Here is a 21,107-nt window from a genome sequence, read left to right as displayed (position 1 = left end):
AACCCTGGGATTGAATCCGGGTCTCCTGTATTGCAGGCAGATTCTTTACCATCTGAGCAACCAGGGAAACCCCAAACATCAAAGAATATAATTCTGACTTCCAGAAAACTCACTCTTTTACACACATAACGCTCTCCTGGGTCTCTGGGAAGGTGTGCTTGGGAGTGGATGTGGGAGTTGACTGCAAGGTTGCAGGACTGGAAAGAACCAGAAAACTGAACAAAACACTGATTTCTCATAGTTGGCAGGTACAGCCATGCTGCTGACTCCCTCCTTTGGTGGGATTTGAGCCCACCAGAACCCTGCCATTCTTGTGCAGCACACACAGCCACCCCCTTGTCCAGCTGAGAAGGGACAAGTCATAAGATAAAATTGCATGGGAAGTTTCTGTCCACTCATGAAGATAATCTGCCTCAAAAGTCCATGACTCATAACTTCTCTTACGTGTTCAGGGTAATGCATTGGGTTACCGATCAGTTCAGTGTAATTCATTGGGTTACATGCCCAGGCTTAGAAGGTGGAGTGATAAGGGCTATGGTGTAAATGTATTTTTCTTCAAATTCACATTCATTGATTCATTTATTCTCCCTTCCCCCTATCATGGACTCTACGAGTGGATCCAGAAGCTCTTAAGAGCTCTTGCCTACACTTAGAGGTCCCCCACCTCAGTCTCTCTTGTGATCTTTTCTCATATTTCTCAAAAGACACAATAAGAGAGAAAACCTTCCTCAGGCCCTATTTTGAATGATAGAGAGAGAGAGACAGAGCCCACCAGCCAGAGATAGACACCCATCCTAGGTACCACCTTGACTGGGACTTAAAGTCTATGGCTTCACAGTCCAACACAAATATAATGGCAGCTACATATGCAATTTTAGATTTTCCAGTAGCCACATTAAGAAAGTAAAAAGAAACAGGTTAAATCCATTTTAATAATATATTTTATTTAACACAATATATACAAAATATTATAATTTCAACATGTAATCAGTATTCTTCAATTAATCATGTGACCATTTACATTTCTATTATTCGCACTGTTTTCACAATCTGGTGTGTATTTTCTACTTCTAGCACAGTCCAGCTCAATAGGACTAACCACATGCCATGTGAGAGCCACACATGGAGAGCGGCTGCTGTCCTGGACAGGCAGGTATCCAGGTACATGGCTTTTAGGGGACTATCTTCTCGGTTCTCCAAAGAAAATCTGCTTCAATGAATTCCACTTTCAGATTTATTTTTTGTCTAATTCAAAAAATTTTATTTTTTGTCTAATTCATTTTAATAACCTGACCCATTTGCAACATCTATGGGTCCCTTTATATTTTTAGTACCATCCAAATGACATTTGGAAATGTTTCCCTATATAATCATGTTAAATAACTATCATAGTCATGTCAAATAGCATCCAACTCTTGGTCCAGCCTCAACCAAATTTGCATCTTCTTCAAATCAAAATACCACTCCCTTTTTTGTCATTATATGTTAGTTCATTTGTGAATTGTGAATTGTCTTCTACTCCCAACCAGTCTGCACTAGCCTTGCAAGAAAGAAATTGTGAACTGCCATGGCAAAAAGCAGCATTTTTACAGGTATCTATCTCTCTTCCAAAGGACTTGGCACTCTGGATATATTTCAGTTCATTGCTCCTGACTATATACCTGTTTGATACAGAAGTAAGAAAAATCAAAATCCAAGGAGGAGAAGGAGTTGAATTGTCTTCTCCCTCAACAGCCTGATTCTGAGGGAGCAGGGCAATGCTCTATTTTGAAAGTGAAAAGAAAGTGAAAGTGAAGTCACTCAGTCGTGTCCAACTCTTTGCGACCCCATGGACCGTAGCCTACCGGGCTCCTCCATCCATGGGATTTTCCAGGCAAGAGAACTGGAGTGGGGTGCCATTTCCTTCTCCAGAGGATCTTCTGGCAAAGGACAGTCTTGCTTCACATTTTCTCAGTTCCTGTGCCCATGGAAGAAAATCAGTCTCCTGTAAATGCCACTTCCCTCATTTTTCTAAGAAAGGTGGTGGGAGGATAAAGCCTGAATGCCAGAAATGAGCCACTCCAATGCCACAACAACCCCAGCTCAAAAAGGTAAGGGCATGACTGTAAGCGTTCTGGGCAGCTAGTTTGAGGTGCTCATTTTTTTAAACCTGCTATCATCCTCTTTTGTTTTTCTAGGAAGAGTCTCTATTTTAAAAATTAAGATTTCCTCTTTGGTGGGAAACAGATTCTTTCTTCAAAGACTCAATGGTAGATTGATAGAGAAGAAGTAGATCACAGTTCAAGGGTCAAACTATAGCTCCTGCTGTGGACCCGCACCATTTCCGTGGGCTTCCCCACCACATGTGGCTGGAAGAGCCTAGAGTTCTCTGTATTTGGCCATCACTGGCCTCTGAGTACATCCAGCAAAAGGAGATTTGAATAGTCTGCCCAGAAAATAAACTCTGAAGTCTTGCTTGCTCCCTTGGTGCCAGGGTCTTCTATGTGGGACTTTTACCTCTCAACTTTCCTATCTATGACTTCCCTAAACAAAACTCCTGCTCTCTCAGCCCAGCCTCACTGTTCCCCACATCCTCCCAAGCCACTTACCCACAGAAAAGCTTATCCTGACCATCTCACTCTGAACTGACATCTCTTCCCAGAGGCCTGTGTCTTAGACCCTTATCTCCTCACTACCTTTTAATGTAAATATTGTCTCCCCACATAAAGGTGAGTTCTTACAGGGCTAGGACTCTGAAAGAGTCTGCATTTAGTCACCCTCCAAGCTCTGCACAGAAGCAGGTGCATGCGTGCTAAGTCGCTCAGACGTGTTCAACTCTTTGGGACCATATGGACTGTAGTGTGCCAGTCTCCTCTGTCCCTGGGGATTCTCCAGGCAAGAATACTGGAGTGTGTTGCCATGCCCTCCTCCAGGGCATCTTCCCAACCCAGGGATCGAACCCACGTCTTTTACATCTCTTGTATTGGCAGGTGGGTTCTTTACCATTAGCACCATCTGGGAAGCCCCATAGAAGCTGGTAGCGTGCCTTATTCCTAAAAGGCCTCCAGTGTGTGAACATTGATGAAAACGACAGTGACAAATGAAATGAAGTGTCTCTGCAGTCACCCCACCACCATCACCCACCACAAAGCCCTGCAGCCCTAAGCCCTGCCCAGTGCTTTCGGGGGGATGCAGATCTCAGCCACAGGATCTGCTCCCACTGCCAGCTTCAAAACCAGCTCAGGTCTTTGTTCGGTTTTCTAACTTTGCATTTGTAATCAGACACAAGCTCCTCACCGGGGTCTGCACCATGGAACTGGAGGGACTGGTAGAGGAAACACAGACACAAAGGAGGCTGACATGCATTCACTCGACAGAACACACGCGCACACACACGTACACACATACATACACACAGAGCCGTGACGTGCAGATGCCAGTACATCCATCTGTGACGACAAAGACTGGACTGGGTCTCCCGGAAGATGCTCGGGCGCTAACCCGTCTCGGTGGGGAAGCTGAAGCTGGCCAGGCTTCTGTAGCTCAGGACGTTGAAGTACTCGTGCGGCTCGGCCTCGGCGTGGTCCTCGCTGCCCTGGTCATCGCACAGCCCGGCATCCGCCTGCACACAGCTGCCGGGGGAGGACACGACCCTGGGCCTGCACGCCTCCGGTTCAGACGGCCCCCTCCCAAGGTCACCTTCCGCAGAACGGATTCGGAGAGATTTCTTCCCAAAACAAACAAACAAACAAAAAACCCACAAAGTGAATATGTGGGGATATCATTCAAAAACGCCTCTCCAACGTGATCCAGGAATAATATCTTACACACACACATACATTGTGTTCTTATCAACACTAGTTCCTTAACCCTTAATTTCTTGATCCGTCTTAGACTGCTTTCAGCCCCAGCCGCTCCACTGAAGGGCTCCAGGCTCCCCCACATTCTCCTTCTGGTCAGCTGAGCCCAGGAGGCGGCTTCCGAGCCCCCTGTCTCTCACACTCCCTGGCTGCCTCTGACGCTGCTGACTGCTTGCTTCCCTCTGAGATGTTCGCCTTCCCTGCTTTACTGCTCCCATGGCATCACTCTCTCTTGCTTCTCCTCCTCCTCCTGAGGAAGTCTCCCACATCCCTCCGTAGCTGAGCCTGCTCTTTTTCTTTTTTTTTTTTTTTTTGCTTACACCTCATCTCCCCAGATAAACATGTTCTTCCAGGCTTCCGCCTCTGGTCTGTCACACCCGACACTCTCTCTTCCTCTGTACAGCAGCTCAGCAATTCATCCTTACGTACATCTCCACCCACCCTCTGTCCTCTGAGGAACGCCACATCCCTATCCAAACTAGCCCAGGTTTCTGCCCTGAGCTCCAGACACCGAGGTCCAGCTGCAGACCCTGAGCCTCACTCCTCACCACGGGCAAGCAGCAAGCTGTCCTGATTTATGGTACCAGATGACCAGAAATCTGGAGGCTAATACTAAACTCCAATGGGCCAGGACTTTCCTGGCAGTCCAGTGGTTAAGATTCCTGTGCTTCCAAAGCAGGGGATGCTGATTTCCATCCCTGGATAGGGAATTAAGATCCTACATGCTGTGCAGTTGGCCAAAACATACATAAATAAGTAAATATCAGAGCTTGGGCTTCCCAGGTGGTTCAGTGGTAGAAGAATCTGCCTGCCAATGCAAGAGATGTGGGTTTGATCCCTAGGTCACAAAGATCCTCCGGAGGGGGAAATGGCAATACTCCAGTATTCTTGCCTGAAAAATCCCATGGACAGAGGAACCTGGCAGGCTACAGTCCATAGGGTTGCAAAGAGCTGGACATGAATGAGCACACACACAAATATTAGAGCCTAATAAATAACTTTTTAAAAATTCCAGTGGGCCATAAAATCCCATCTGATTTTATTCCAAAATAGCTTTGAAACTGAGCCCCTCTTTCGCATCCACTTCCATGTCTCATCTCTCACCTGCACTTCCAGACTCACCACTCTCTAGATTCCCTCTAACCTCTGCTCCAACTTACACGGCCACCATCCTTCAAAAATGGAAGTTGGATCCTGCCATGCTTCTGCCTAAAACTCATCCATGGCCCCCAGTGTCTATGGGCAGGTGCTTAACCACCTATAAATGCCACAGGTGGACTTCAAACCCCTTGAGCTGTACTAACAATGTTTTGTAAAGTGCATTTTTCTGGGAAGAAAGTCCACAGTTTCACCATATGCCCCACAGGAGACTGTGAGTAATGCGCCCCAAAATGCCTTTTGTGATCTGGTCATACTTGCCTTTCCAGCTTCATTTCCTGCAGTGCTTCCCTAACCAGCACCCCAAGTTCAAGTATAGGGCCTGGGTGCCAAAGAGGCACCATTTATTGCGAATCTGCTATGAGCACCAAGTGGGCTAGTTTCTTTATGTCATCTCAGCAACCAACTATTGAATTTTCTACTTTTGAGTGAGCTGATAGGCTCAGACAGGTGAAATCTCAGTTCTGACTTGAGTTTGTCTGACTCTGGGCCATGCTCTTCTTAGCCAAACTGCCTCTCATCTTGCAGTTTCCAAATGCTATGCACTGCTTCCCGCCTCTCCAATTGGGTATATGTTACCCCTACTGTCCGTTCCCCACAGCTCCCTGAAAAGTTGTTTGCTCCTTCCTCCAGACTCGGCTCTACAGCACGCTTTCAGGAAGACATCCTTGATCCTTCCAGCAGAGTTATATCCTTCCTGTGTGTTTCACTGTGGTCCTGGGTGTTCTTCATTGTAACCTCCGATGCTGTCTACAATTGTTTACCCTTCTGTCTCTTTAGACCCCAACTGTGAGCTCTCCTGAGGGAAGGATCTGTGCTGTGTTCTTCTTGGTAACCTCAGATCCCATAACAGATGCTTATTGTATGTCTTAGGACTAAAACACACACACACACACACACATACACACATACACACACAACACTCTCTCTCTCCTGGCCCACCCCACTAGCCCCAAATCTAAATGAACAGGATTTTTCAAATCAAAATATAGACTCATGGTGAGACAGGTGTATATGTACTTATGAAACAAGAGGAAAGACAGTGAAATCTGTTTGGGAAAATCAAGGATGTGAAATCAGCCATCACATCCCCATGACAGTATCACAGGTGAGGGTTGTGCTTAGAGGCAAAAAAAGCAAAGAACAGCAGGCATAAGTGGGGTGGCAGAAGAAGTGCCTGGTGGCACGCCATGCAAAGGTGACAGTCTCTCAGCTTTCACAGATGCTGCTCCAAAGCAGGTCACCCAGCCCCACCATAGATCCAAATGACAGAATTACATAGAGCTGCACACAGGCTCGTAAAATGACAATGAACACAAACCACATTTCATTCTGTCCACCTCACTGCTTCAAAATAAGAAACAGCACCATCTTCACTGGCTAGTGTCAAGCTCAACAGGATACAAGCAGATGCAAAGAGGCTGAACAGAAGGGTGGGTTGCATGGATGGGCACCTTGGACACATATCAAAAATTAGGAGCAGGGTCACACTGCTGGCCTTGAGGAGCTGGCTCCTGAAGGCTGTTTCATTCCCTCCTTTTCAGTAGAAGTGGCTGCACCTTACTGTGGGTGTGAAGAAAAGGGTTGTAATTGTAGGTCACGTGATGCTGTGCTTAAAAGGAGTCCTATATCCCTTAATGCAACTCTATCCATTTAAGAAAAATACTGATACCCAGTTCTCAAAGAGCTGATTGTGACTTTTCCTGATGGTATATGTATTCTCCTTCCCATTCTTAGACTGCCTACCCTTGTCTTTAAATCACAGGACTATTTTGGCTCCCAAAAATCCTCTGGGAAATGTAAATATGTCTGAGATGGATCTCTCAGCTGGTCTGTTTCATTCCATCCATCCTGTGTTGGGAACCCTACAAAATCAGCATAGAAAACAAGCCTGGGATTAATGCACTGATGTTGTTCCAAAGGACCAACGGGAGCTATGGAGATCACAGTATGAACATTTGCGGGACACACGCTGTCCTCTTGGGGAACATAAGGACAGTTGGCAGTCACTGTCCCGGAGCTAGACACACCCATCTCTCCTTTCCCTTACAGATGATCCCCTGGGGGCACTTTTCCCAATAGCTGGTCATCAAATAACATCCATTCATTTAGTCCTCATCAGTCTATGCACTATAACTATTGAGCACCAGGTATTATGAAGTGCTATAGTAAATAAATTTTATAATAATTATAAGAACTTAATAAAGAACAGTTACTAATCCATATCAGGAAAACTGCCAGGTGCCTTGCTTGAATTATTTGACTTGAGTTTTTCTACAACTCTAATAGGGCAGTGCCATAATTATTATTCCCATTTTACAGATGAAGAAACTGAGGGTCAGCAAAGTTAGGTGGCCGAGCTACTCAAGTGGTAGAGCTAGGATCCAAAACCTAGGTCTGTCTGATTTCAAAGCCCAAACTCCTAAATAATGCAACCAACTGGCTCCCGGGGTCTGAAGGAAATGCAGCTGGCATTCTGCTCAGATCGCCTCCTCACCCGACCAGCGTTCCCACTCCCCAGACACTGCTGTCATGGATCCATGCGGAATAGTGAGAAGCATATGTCGGTCTCTACCCTGAGTTAATATTTGGTCTTCATTAAATCCCAGTTCCTGACCCTAACATATCCCGAGTGATAGGAATGTCATACACAAGGCTCCTAAATCCCTTGGAATATCCTGGATGGCAGGAGTGTCTTTTGTCCCAGTGAAGTGACTTTCGGTGGGCCCTCACATGGAGGCTGGTCAGAATGACCAAGCCATGAGGAGAAGCTTAGAACTTCTGGCCCTAACCCCTATCCTCCAGGGAGTGGAGGGGACTCGAAAATGAGTTAATACCCAATCATGCCTGTGTGATGAAGTCTCTATAAAACCCCCAGCAGTATGGGATTGGAGAGTTTCTGGGTTGCTGAATACAGCCACGCGCCTGCGGGGCAGCACACCCAGCTCCATGAGGACAGATGCTCCTGTGCCTGGGACCTTTGGAGACCCCATCCCATGCATTTCTTTCATTTGGCTCTTCATCTGTATCCTTTATCAAATTCTTTATTGTATAATAAACTGATGCAGGTAAGTGTTCCCCTGAGTTCTGTGGGACATCTTAGCAAATTATCAAATCCAAGGAGGGGACTGTGGGAACCTCAGTTTACAACCAGTCGGGCCTCTCTGGTGGCTCAGATGGTAAAGAATCTGCCTGCAATGTGGAAGACCTGGGTTTGATTCCTGGGTGGGGAAGATCTCCTGGAGGAAGGCATGGAAACCCACTCTAGTATTCTTGCTGGAGAATCCCCATGGACAAGGAGCATAGCAGGCTACAGTCCATGGGGCTGCACAGAGTCAGATGTGACTAAGCAGCCATAGCAGTCAGAGACACAGGTGACAGCCTGGGACTTGCAACTGGCATCTGAAGTGAGGGCTGTCTTGGAAGACTGAGCCCCTAACTGCTGGGACCCGATGTTAACTACAGGTAGATAGTATCAGAACTGGATTGCTTATAGGGCGTTCAGATAATGTGGCAGAATTGGTCAGTGTGGGAGCTTCTGGTGGCAGAAGTGTTCTGTGCACTGCTAAGAGTAGAGAAGAGGAAAGGACAGAGTTTTTCCCAGTGGTGATGGTGATTTATTCTCTAAGTCATGTCTGACTCTTGCAACCCCATAAACTGTAGCCTGCCAGGCTGCTCTGTCCATGGGATTCTCCAGGCAATAATACTGGAGTGGGTTGCCATTTCCTTCTCCAGGGGATCTTCCCAATCCAGGAATCGAACCCAGGTCTCCTGCATTACAGGCAGATTCTTTACTGACTGAGCTTGGAGGGAAGCCCATTTTTCCCAGTACAACTTACTAAATCAGGAATTGGCAAACTAAGGCCCATGGGTCAAATCTGGGGCACCACAGGCTTTTGCACTGCCCATGGGCTAAAAGTGGGTTTTATATTTTTAAGTGGTTCAAAAAATTCAAAAGAATAATATTTTATTAAACATGAAATGTATATAAAATTTAAATTTCAGTGTTTATAAATAAAGATTTATTGAAACATGGCCAACTCATTCATTTAGATATTATCTGTGGTCCTTTCACAGTGTGATGGCATTGTTGAATTGTTGCAGCAGAGACTGGAAGGCTCACAAAAGCTAAAAGACCCTGGCCCTTTACAAAGAAACTTTGCCAATCTCTGTACTACATAATTTTGAAACTTCAACAGCTGCTTATGTTTCTGGAGAAGATCCAAAGGACACGCTTTTCCTAAAGTGGAAAGGAATGTGCTAATGAAGAAACCACCAGCATCACTGAGGGGCTCAGAGGTAGCTCTCCTCTGTATGCTGGGGTTGAAGAAGGCGATGATGTAGAGATCTGGATCCCCAGCAGCGACAGGGAAGAGGAGATCCCCAAATAATAACGGGGCAGATGGCAGCATGTAAGAAATGAAGTGGATGTAATTACTGAAATGGCAGCCAAGGAAGCCTGGCCCACAGTGCTACTAAGATGGCTAATAAATCCCAGTGGTCCCAGGAGACATATAGATGGACAGCTGACAAGGGTATTGCTTAAAAGTATAATCAAGAATTCAAGGATACATGAGAGAAGATTGAAGCATGGCAAGTCAAGATCTATAATAGTAATGGTGTGGATACTGTCTGTTCACCCCTCAACGTCACTCTCCATCCTTCTGTGCCCTAAGGAGACTGAACTACACATGTGTGCTGTGCTGTGCTTAGGTGCTGAGTCATATCCGACTCTTTGTGACCCCATGGGCTGTAGCCCACTAGTCTCCCCTGCCCATGGGGATTCTCCAGGCAGGAATACTGGAGTGGGTTGCCATGCCCTCTCCAGGGGATCTTCCCAACCCAGGGATCAAACCCAGGTCTCTTGCATTGCAGGTGGATTCATACTGACCCAGTGATTTCTCTTGCTCTCTGGCTTGAGTCTGGTTTCAGTCAATGCAAAGCAACAGTAGGAGAATGGTGGGAAGGAGAGTGAGGTTGAGGGTATATGTTCCCCGGCCTTCTCTCTGCAGGGTGCACTTGGACTGGCTGTGATCTTCAATCAAGGATTATAGTACTTCTCAAGGTGGTCCCCTCCACACAACCCTCTCTTTCCAGGGCCTGGTCATCACCCTTCCTTCCAGGTTTCAGTAATCATTCTCTCTCCTTTTCCCTGAAGATCTCAGGGTGGTAACAATACATTCCTACCCGCCCCCTTATGCTTTCCCTCTAAGCTTTCCAATACTTTGTAAATCCCTTTATTAAACTGTCCTCAAACTACTCAGCTTAAGAGTACTATGTTTCTCTGCTGGACCTTAAATACTACAAGGATAAAATACATTTGAGCAATAAGAGAAAGAAGACAGGAAGCCATAGCCAAAGCATAGGAAAAAGCAGAGAGGAACTGATTTGGACAGGTAGCAGCAGACATGTCAAAGAGGGGGCTGGTGAATAAAACATTGTAGAAGGGGAGCCACAGAATTCGATACCTACTGGACTCTCTCTTTTCACCTCTTCCCCTTTCCCTTATACAAACTTGTCTGGAATACTGGCCTGAAAATGAACCAGTCTTAATCATTAACAGGAAAATGTGTTCTGCTGCTTGTAAAGAGCCTTCCATATTTCCATGTGCCAGAGCTGCAGAGTACTGGTGACAGCAGAGGACATCTGCTCACCAGCTACCATAACAACTCTCTTCCAGCTCACAGATCAATCGTTGTTCTCTTCACCTCTTTCCTCTAGTCAATCACTTTTCTTGCATTCATTTTCCCCTAGAGGTTTCATTACGAAACCTATCTACTGTGATAGCTAAGACATAAATGAAAATACTATAAGTCATTAAGTCATTGATTTCTCCAGTAGCACTAGCCACATTTCAGCCACTGCTGGATCCCCAGCACTCTGTTCCATGATGCCTACTGAACAACAAGGAATAGTGGCCACATCCTTATGAACCAAGCCAGTCAGCAAACTAAATGTTTGCCTCATAAACCTGGAAGCGAGGGTTTGAACCATAGGACAAGAAATTTTTGCAAGCAAGTTGGTGGACTAGGCAGTCGTATGCTAGTATTAGACTTTATGTAACTTTCACCTATCACATGAGTTTTCCTACCGTTTGGAAAATCTCTTTCACTTCCTCTGGACCAAATCTGCAAAGTCCAACAGGTGCCTGAAGCACTTTTAGACCACTGACTGGGGGAAACCTGGGCAATTTGTCACTCAGAGGGGAATAAGACGTTGGTTCTGCTACCAAATTCCTTTCCCCATCCTCATTCCAATCTGTTCTCAGTAAAATAAGGTTAGAGTAAGTGCTCCTGGGATTTCTTCCCTTTCAGATCTGAATGAAGACAGAATGTGTGTCAAATGGAACATGTTACTGTTACATCAATACCCTGGTATTGATGATAGGTTACAGAAAGCAAAGTGGGTTTATCTACATGAACTAAGAATTTAAGATGTAAGATATTAGACTGAAAATTCAAGATTAGTCAGTGGTGATAGGCATCAGTATGCACAAAAGTGTAACGCCATAAGCAGAATTAACAGTAGGAAAGTATACACAAAGTCTAGACACTTATACAGTATTAAGGCTATTTTAAATGTAAATTATCATGAGGTCTAAGTGGAAAAACATTACAATAGCACTTTCTTATTAAGCAATTCTAATTTGTGCAATTTCATCTCAACTCTGAGGCCTGGAGGGGGAAGCAGCTCTTGAAGATCTTCAGAGGAGATCTTAAATAGATGTTAAATAAGAAAGAAGAGAAAATCAAAGGATGGTCCATTTCTGAGAGATGGAGAAAAGGAAAAAGAAGACAAGAACTCAAAATAAGCAAGACACATGGAATTTGAGCCTAAGAACACACAGCTGTCTAAATCTCTCCCTCTGGAACTGGCAGTGGCCCAGCCAGATTCAGGCTAAATGGCTGGTGAAGAATCAGGTAGAGTGAAGCTAGAACTCAATTTGGGGGTCTTAACCCAATATAGTGCAAGGTACACAGTGGGTGGGCAGGCTAAATGTGTTCTGCTTGTAGTTCAGCCTTTGAGGGATTTCCCAAATCCCAAAGTGGTCCAGTGTTTAAGAATCTGCCTCTCAATGAAGAGGATGTGGCTTCAATCCCTGGTTGGGGAACTAAGATCTCACATGCCATGGGGCAGCTAAGCCTGTACACACCAACTCCTAAAGCCCACACACCTCAACTAGAGAGAAGCCTGAGCCCCACCCCAACAATAGATCCTGCCTGCTGCAACTAAGACCCAATACAGCCAAATAAAATAACTATGAAAACATAAAAAAGAGTCAGCCTTTGATTGCAGATAGGAAATGCAATGTCAGAAACAGGAGTTCTGCTTCTGGTGGAATAATGATTACCTATGTTGCTTTGAACCAAACTTTCCATTGAGAACAGCTAGAAAAGCTAAATAATATAAGTGTCTATTTGTAGTCATCTGAAATCTATCAAATCAGTGAGAAATTTTAGGCTAGGGCGCAAAGTCTAGGAGTAGGAAGCCCAGAGAGATGAGAGAGCATTCAGGGAGATTTTCTTCTAGAGAAATTTCCTGAAAGTCTTGGCTAAGAAGCAGATAAACTCCACAGAGTTTCTGTCTGGAGGGACAAAACTTTGAGTTCAGAAATCACTGAGGAGGGAGACTTTGGCAAACTCTACAGGCTTTGAGTTAGAATCCCAAAGGACCACCCTCTACCAGTAAGGAAGTAGCAAAGTTGGGTCCAGCTTTAAATTCTCTCACCACTGATTTAATTAAAGAGACAGGAACGCTAGTGCTTTCACACTGGTCATCTGGCAGAAGCCAAAGGAATCAATCCTCTCTAGAGGAAGATGATACTACCTAGAGCTTCAAATTGTTGCCACAGGTCTTGAAGTAGAAAGTACAGCACTCAATGAAAAATAAACAGTCAAGAAGATAAGATAGGTCCAAGAAACAAGCAGAAAGAGAAAATATTAGAAGACCAGAGAGAACACAACTAAACAAGATTATCAGGCACAGATTTCAAAATAACTGTGATTAATATTTTCAAAGAATTAAAAACAAGATTGGGAATTTTGGCACACTGTAAGCTATTCAAACAAAGAACAAAATAGAAGTTGTGGATCTGAAAAATATGATAACGGAAATTAAAAACTTAATGGATGGGTTTAACAGAAGATTAGATACATCAAAGGAGATACTTAGTAAACTGGAAAGCACATCCAAAGAAAACATTTGATGAGACAAGTGGATGGAAAATTCCAAAAAGAGGGTAAGGGATGTGGGGAAAAGTGAAAATGTTGAAAATATCACCTGTGATTAGAATTCCAGAAGGAAAGGAAAGCAAGGACAGAGAATTAATATATGAAGAAATAACAGCCAAGAATGATACAAAACTGACAGAAGATGTCAAGTAACAAATTCAAAAAGCACTCTGAACCTCAAACAGAATAAATACATAGATGACTATATCCAATTATATCACCATATAATTGCTGAAAACCAAAGAGAAGGAAAAATTTTAAAGAACAAGAAAACAAAAACAAACAAATACTGTCTTTCACAGAACAAAAATAAGACTCCCATGTAATTTCTCAACAGAAATATGGGAAGTCAGAGACAATGGGGCAGTATTTCCCATGTGTTGAAAAAAAATCACTGCCAACATAGAATTCTATACCCAGAAAAACAAATAGATCACTTCTAAATTAAGGAAAATTAAGATATTTTCAGACAAACAAAAAGTGAGATAATTCACCACTAGCATGCCTGCTCACAAGGAAATGCTAAAGGATATTCTTTAGGCAAAAGGAAAACTATTTTAGTTATAAGAAAGAACATTCGTGAAGAAGTGAAGAGCAATAGAAAGGTAAATCTAAACACACATTGACTCATAAGACAATAATCATCTTCAGGTGGGTGGTTAAAATAGAAAGAGAACTAAAATCCATGACAGTAATAGCAATAAGTTGGGGAGGTAAGAAAAGAGTTAATGTGTTCTAAGGTTCTTGCAAAATCCAAGAGATGATAAAAGCACTAATACATATTAGACTTAATAAATCAGAGGTCTATTTTATAATCTCTAGCGTAACTACTAAAGAAAAGAAAAAATGCATAACTACTAAACATGTTTTTAATAATAAAAATACTTAATTCAAAGGGCAGCAAGAAAAAGATTAGGGAAGTAAACAGGCAAAACAAACATGAAGAGAATAAGGTGGTAGATGTAAACCCATAGGTATCAGGAATAACAGCACCAGGTACCAGTCCAGAGAATAAAGCAGGCTGTAGAGCTGAGTTGTTAACTGAGTACAGTCAGAGTTGGAGGGAAAGTAAGGCAGGCTGGGGAGGAGGATCTGGTATGAGGTGGAAAACAGCGTTAGGAATCACAGGCTTGTACTCTCCAAAATGTTTGTTTAGTAACTTAAATTAAGGCAACCTTGGATGGCTTAAAAGACCCAAGAGGGCAGATAAAAAGGAGTGGGAATTCTTTTGTTCATCCAAATCAGTAGCTTCCCAGGTGGCACTAGAGATAAAGAACCCACCTGCCAATGCAGGAGATGCAGGAGACTTGGGTTGATCCCTGGGCCAGGAAGATCCCCTCAAAGAGGGCATGGCAACCCACTCCAGTATTCTTGCTGAGAGAATCCCATGGACTGGCAGCCTACAGTCCAAAGGGTTGAAAAGAGTCGGACACGACTGAAATGACTTAGCACACATGCACACAACAATAGCTGCCTGTTACCTCACAAGGACATGAATATATGAAGAAAATATATTTCTTCATTGTTTACAAAGCTTCCACGTGGAATATGCTAGCTGTTCATCACAATCCTGGGATATAGAGCATGCAGAATCATAATGCCTATTTTACATATGAAGAACTGGAGACCCAGAAGATGAAACAACAACCCTATCATCACACACTCCATGCTGAGAATAGAAATTTCCAATTTCCCATCCAATACTCTCTCAGCCACATGACCTCTTAAGCAAATGTAATGGAGGATGTACAACCTACTGATCTTGCCATGCACCTTCTGCCCCTAAATTTTTGGAGTGTTGATTTTTCATCCTGCAGAAATGCTAGGTAACCAGCACTAGTGACTGGCTATTAAAATTTAAGGAGCTAATGTCCAAAAACCCCTGGCACAGAGCAGATGCCCAAGATGCATCAAGCTCACAGTAGATAAATCAGACTCTCAGAGGAGTAGCTTAAGGGCCAAGCAGAAGCCAGGAACTGTAGGCGACAGCATGATGTGGAGGATTCAGGTCCAAACTTTCAGGAGCTCCCAGACAAGGGAGAGGGACAGTGAACGAGCACAAACGATGCCGCTGAAAGGCAGAGAAAGTACTGTGGCAAGAGGCGTAGAGAGCAGTGCTGGGGGCAGGGGGGTGGGTGGGGAGTCACATCTAGACAGCAAGGGGACAGGAAAGGACCAGGGGTGGGATAGGATGGGTGGTAGGGATGGGGTGCCCAGGACTGAGAGGTGCAGCCAGAGCCATTACCTTTCTGGCCAGTGTGGCCACTGCAATGACTGCTATGCAGATGACCACTAGCACTGCGGCCATGGCTCCAAGCAGTGGGATCTGGAACCCAGAGCTGTACTCAGCCACTAGAGGGAAGACAAAACTAAGGTGAGCGGGTAGAGGCCAGAAGCAAAGGGCAACCATTATCCAGGGAAACCTCAGTGTCCGGGCACCAGGGGTGGGGATTGGCCGGGCTTTTCTCAAACCACAGGACTGGAGTCTTCAAACCCAGCTCTTTGGCGAGCAGAGCATCTGCCAGGCCCATCACAAAATGAATAACTGATCCCTCCAGGGCTGTGCCTCATGCATTTGACACCACAGCAGACCGTTTTTAACACTCCCTTCTTCTGTTGGACAAAATCACTTTCAGTAATAGTCACAAAGTGAAACAAATAACATTCAGTAAAAAATAAGAAAGTGAATACTTTCTTTTTATGAAACTTTGTGTTTATAATCAATCTGATATTTTGAAAAGTTTAATTAAAAAGTAAAATTAACATTAAAGTACAAAGAAGAAAAAAGGCATATAACCTTTCACCTTAAGCCTATAACACATCTCAACTAGGCTGTGAGACCCCGGAGGGGCTAAGGCTCTGGAACTTGACCCTTTGCTGTTTTGCCAGCACCTGGAACCTAGCAGACACCTAATAAATACTCGTGACACAAGTTAAAGCACGAAAAGGAGAATCTGTATCAAGGTGTAAAATATAAACAAGAAGGAGGAAGAGTCGGGGGGCTTGGAGAGATGATACTTGACCTGAGGAGGGTGTGAGGGAAACAGACAGCTGCCAGGCTGTGTGCTGGACTATAGGCACACGAGCTTCCAGGCTGCCCCCTCCCATGCCCACCTCCTTCCCAGGATCTCGGGCAGAATTCAGGTGTCCGGGGAAGTCATGGAAGGAGAGGGGTGTAGCAGAGGCTGGGCCCTCTTTCCTTTGACAGAGGACTCTGAATGCCAGGAAGGTGGTTAAGGCCTGCCATCACTTAGGATGGGACAGCACACATGGTGCCTGCAAGGTACCAGGACAGGGAGGCGAGCCCAAATTGCCCAGCTTGCTTTCCTCCTGCCCTGAGGACCCAGTCTCCTGCCTTGGCCACAGGTAGGCAAAGAGGACTGGCGGGGAGCAAAGCTACAGACAGCTGTCCATAGAACCAGCAAAAGATGGAGGCTGGAGGGGTGCGAGGGCCTGCAGAGGGCCATCCATAGAACCAGCAAAGGATGGAGGCTCTTCCCCACATGATACTTGGGCCTATGCGGGGGCCCCTCAGGAAGCAGTGCTCGAGAAGAAACTTGCAGGCCAACTTTTATCTCCTCAGTTTACACATACACAGTTTGCTAACTCATAAGACTTAAACTCCCACACCATTGATGGCAGCAAACAGCAGCTCTGAGGGTGCGTGAGTGGAACCTGAAAACCAGTATTAAAATCAGCTATACCACTCTGAGCAACGGTCAGGCTCAGCTTCTTCCTCCACCCTACAGTCAGATGGGGTTTGGGGGATCCTATTAATAGCTAACACTGACCTCATGCTTGCCACATTCCAGGTGCTATTCTAAGGGCATTTCCTTTTAGTCAGTAATCCAATCCTATGTTCACACCTCATAAGGTCTTACATCTCCTCATTTCACAGTTGAAAAAAACGAGGCACAGAGAAGCCCAATAATCTTGTCTGAGGTCACAGCAACACTAGGATTTGGACCCAGGCCGTCTGGGTCCATCATCACTTTTCTATCCTGTCCCTCACACTAAAACAGTCATTTTCCCCCTCCAAAGAGGTTTAAGTGTGCAGGTGGATAATGAAGCTGAGAGCATTTTGGGAAACCATCAAGTACCACAGAAATGTAAATTGCTGTACATTTACACTTAGCACACACTGAGCTCTAATCCTTTATAAATGGAGAGGCTAAATCTAATTGGCATGATCACTGCTAAAGTAATTAATGTGATCCCTTCTCAAATGGGTTCTTCCCAGGCAGTGCAGCAGTAAAGAATCCACCTGCCAATGCAGGAGATGCAGGAGAATCAGGTTCAATCCCTGGGTCAGGAAGATGCTGTGGAGTAGGAAATGGCAACCCACTCTGGTATTCTTGCCTAGGAAACCCCATGGACAGAGGAGCCTAGTGGGCTACAGTCCGTAGAGTTATAAAGAGTTGGACATGACTGAGCGACTGAGCGTGTACACGCTTCTCAAATGACCTGAACAGCTGGTCTTCCTAACAAAAACACATAAGATGTGCTTTTACCCAAACAGTGGTTCTCAGTCATGGCTGACTATTCAAACCATCGAGAGTGCTTCTAGAATCTAACACACCCTGCTCTGCCCCTAGAGGCTCTGACTGAACTGGTCTGGGATGGGGTGCCAGCTTCCGTACCATTTGAAAGCTCCCAGGTGATGTGAATGTGAGCCAGGGTTGGGAGGTCCCGCTCTGCAGTGATTCGATCATCGAGCATGAGGGTCCTCAGCCACCTGGCCCCAGGCATACCTGAGTGTCGTAGGACTTGCAGAAAGAGCACCCCTTTGTAAATCCCGTCAGGGTAGGTGTGATAGACGCAGGTGTACTGTCCCGTGTCGTTACTGGTCAGCCACCGGAGGGTGAGGCCCAAATTGGAGTCCGGGACCACTCGCTCCTTGAAGGCAGGATTGATGTGCCACCCCAAGCTGTCATGATGAATGGCCACAACTTGGTCTTGCAGATTCCAGTTGACTTGGGTCACTTTGGCAGTGGTGGAGGAGAGGTGACATTGTAAGGTGACAGAGCCACCTTCCTCTGCAGAAATGTTCCCCATTGTTACTATTCTGCCTGTCACAGCTCCTAGAGAGGGGGAAAGAAGTATGCATTTTTAGCAGCTGGTTTTGAACCTTTCCATAGAAATTCCAACGAGTCTTTGAGGCCAAAATTGATTTTCGGTGTTTTGCTTCGTTTTTTTTAAGATTTTTTTTTTTTTTTTTTGATGTGTACCATTTTTAAAGTCTTTATTGAATCTGTTACAATACTGCTTCTGTTTTATGTTTTGATTTTTTGGCCATCAGGCATGTGGGATCTTAGCTCCCCATGTAGGGATTGAGCCCACACCCCCTGCACAGGAAGGCGACGTCTTAACCACTGGATCACCAGGGGAATACCAGAATTGGATTTTGGAATGACACTCTCTCCAGTTCGTCCTGTCTTTCCCCCATAAACACCATAATTCCTATACAATGTAGCTGCTTCACCCTCTCAAGACACTCTGCTGGAATATTATTTCCTGATGAGCTCACTGATTTTTTCCACACACTTATGTTGTCTCTGTACCTAGAATATAGGCCCTTGTCGGCCACCACCTCTGTTTCTGATTGTATCTATCGGCAGCCAGTTCTGCGCTGAGCCCATTATCCTTTGAAATAAGACCTGGCTGTTTCGATTGACTGCCATTGGGGGTGCCTGGAAAATTTTCAGAAAAGCCTCGAAATCTAAAGGAAAGGACGCTTGGGGAGTAACTCTGTTTCTCCCAGGCAAAACCACCCTCCTCAGCACTGACCCCCGCAGATGGTTCAGAAAACAGGGAAACAAAATTATAACAGTTTTTAAATATTTCTGCCCCCTCAGACACATTTATTTATGATTTTTAATACAGAAGGAAATAGGTTTAACATAAATTCAGTCTATAGCAGTAGAATATCTGTAATCTGTGACAATGACATTTTTGACCCACAAAAAGCATACTATGTTTTTCTAGAAGTTTCCTCAAGGACAGAAGAAAGGAGGATAGAGCAGGAGGGGACTTCGCCCAGCAAACCCATCATCCCTCCTCCTTAGCCCCTTTCTCACCTCCTGCTTCTTTTTTTGGGTCAGCCAGGCAGGTACCCCACAACCCCAAGTCCTTCATCTACCACCGAAAACAGAACTGGAGCTCCTTCTCAGAGACAGCGTTTTCTCCCACGAGGGGACACAGGACTCTGAAAACTGTATTTCCTTCCGTCAGATGGATGAGGCCTTGGCTCCAGCCTCCCCTTCCCGCCCGCTCTCCATCCCGGTCCTGTCCTGGGCTAGACTTCAGATCTTACCTGATGTGGGGAGGAGAGCCTGCTTCAGCACCTGGGCCCAGATCAGCAGGAGACACCACTGCATGCTTCTGCCCAGGGGGCTGACAGGAAGCAGCTGTGGCCCCTTCTGCCACCGAAACTGGCTGACTGCTGATGGCAGGGTGAAACTGAGCCTCTGAGCAGAGAGGGTCTCGGAAAAACCAAGTTCAGCAAAAACAATGTCAAAGACAGATAAAGCTCACAACAAGAGCACAAACTGCCCTGGGCAAGCCACAAGAAAAGCCATGAAGGTAACACTTTAAAAATAAACAAAAATGTGGTTAGAGATACACTGGTCTTTGGATTACTATTAGTCAACCTATAGTTTTCAAGTTCTGTCTCAATGCACTTTTTAAAAAAAATCAGCCTTCATCAAACAAGCTCAAAAGCATCTGTGTAATGCCCACGATCCTGGGGAACCTGTCCCTGATGGGGTTCACTGGGTTGCCCTGACTTCTTCCCACTAAAGAGTGTGCAGTGAGGAGAGAAACTTAAGTTTATGCACTTAAAGGCCAGGAACTGCACTTGAAATCTAATGATTGTGGGAACAAGAGCCATTTACTTCAGAAACAAGACAAAAGTCTTGACCAAACAGAGCAGCTTTCCCTTGAGTGAGGGAAAGAACTAAGATTCCCTCTCCTTGAATCTTATTTCTTCGCTCTTATTTATTTGGACTGAGATGTTGTTGAATTTGGGCTTAGTCTCTCTGACCCAGTAGAATCAGAGGAGACCAGAAGAGTGAGTTTTCTCATGAATGGTGACCCCACAACCATTTGGGGATGCAGAGGGCGAGCCCCAGTTGCCTGACCCTGGATTGAGATTGGCTGACACTGGCCTGGAGCTCTCAGCTCATCATCAAGCCCTGCTGTTGGCCCACCCTTCCTTCCTGCTTCCCCCCACCTCTCTCTGTTCATTCATGTGAAAGTCCCTGAGTGCCTGTGAAGCACCAGACTCGAGACTAGGCTCTGAAGATACGAGGGTGGATAATCAGAGCCCCCTGCTCTCAGACAGTCCACAGTCAAAGCTTGCTCTCTGGTGAAGCCTCACTCTGGGGAGAGGAGGCGGAGGCTACACATTCACCTGCCCTCAGGGCTCGCCACTGCTGCCTTGGACATGCCCCATGGTACATGTCCCAAAAGTCTGCTGTTCCGCCAGGGGGAACACTGGAAGCCTGGTGCTCTGCCCCTCATTCCAGCCTGTACCCTGAGCATCCCACACTGCCCAGACTCCTGTCCTCCTTTCCTCCTGCAGGATGCCCGATCTCAATCCAGTTTCCTCCCCTCCCTGGGTACTGCCTACTCCCAAGTCTACACCATGACCCATGTACAACATACACCTCACCCCCACCCCAGCCCCTTAGACAACACACGCCTCACCAACTACTTTCTGCTCACCCCAATTCAACCTGTCCTTCAAGACTCATATCAACACATCCCCTCCACCGCCTCTCCACAGTTACAGAGCTGCAGCTGAAGAAGCTAAGAGACCTAATGTGGGTGCAGAGGTTGAACCAGTGGGGCATTTCCGAAATTGTTGCCAAGGCAGAAG

General features: G+C 45.4%; 1 protein-coding gene across 3 annotated transcripts; it reads right to left on the bottom strand.

Moving 5' to 3' along the window:
- Positions 1-923: 923 nt before the first annotated feature.
- Positions 924-19,945, bottom strand: TIGIT (T cell immunoreceptor with Ig and ITIM domains). Of its 3 annotated transcripts, XM_070794882.1 has the most exons (5): positions 19,542-19,945; positions 19,306-19,440; positions 17,869-18,309; positions 15,474-15,580; positions 924-3,706 (listed from the first exon to the last, which is right to left on the bottom strand). In XM_070794882.1, the coding sequence occupies exons 2-5, from the start codon at positions 19,361-19,363 to the stop codon at positions 3,476-3,478; spliced, it is 837 nt and encodes a 278-aa protein (XP_070650983.1). In that variant the 5' UTR covers positions 19,364-19,440; positions 19,542-19,945; the 3' UTR covers positions 924-3,475. The 3 variants fall into 3 exon arrangements, with proteins under 3 accessions (XP_070650983.1, XP_070650927.1, XP_019839601.2); XM_070794826.1 differs by lacking the exon at positions 19,306-19,440 and having other exon boundaries at positions 19,542-19,909; XM_019984042.2 differs by lacking the exon at positions 19,306-19,440 and having other exon boundaries at positions 17,980-18,309; positions 19,542-19,874.
- Positions 19,946-21,107: the final 1,162 nt, after the last annotated feature.

Source organism: Bos indicus, chromosome 1 (assembly GCF_029378745.1).
Source record: "Bos indicus isolate NIAB-ARS_2022 breed Sahiwal x Tharparkar chromosome 1, NIAB-ARS_B.indTharparkar_mat_pri_1.0, whole genome shotgun sequence".
NCBI classification, from domain to species: Eukaryota; Metazoa; Chordata; class Mammalia; order Artiodactyla; family Bovidae; genus Bos; species Bos indicus.
Note: the sequence above shows the minus strand (reverse complement) of the source record. Positions and strands in the feature narration are given on the sequence as shown.

Coding starts and splice junctions, on each gene's coding strand:
- TIGIT (XM_070794826.1), bottom strand. CDS start 19,605: ATGCAGTGGTGTCTCCTGCTGATCTGGGCCCAGGTGCTGAAGCAGGCT. Junction 18,310..19,541: donor GGCTCTCCTCCCCACATCAG/GTAAGATCTGAA, acceptor CCCCCTCTCTAG/GAGCTGTGACAGGCAGAATA. Junction 15,581..17,868: donor CACCTGGGAGCTTTCAAATG/GTACGGAAGCTG, acceptor TCTTCCCTCTAG/TGGCTGAGTACAGCTCTGGG.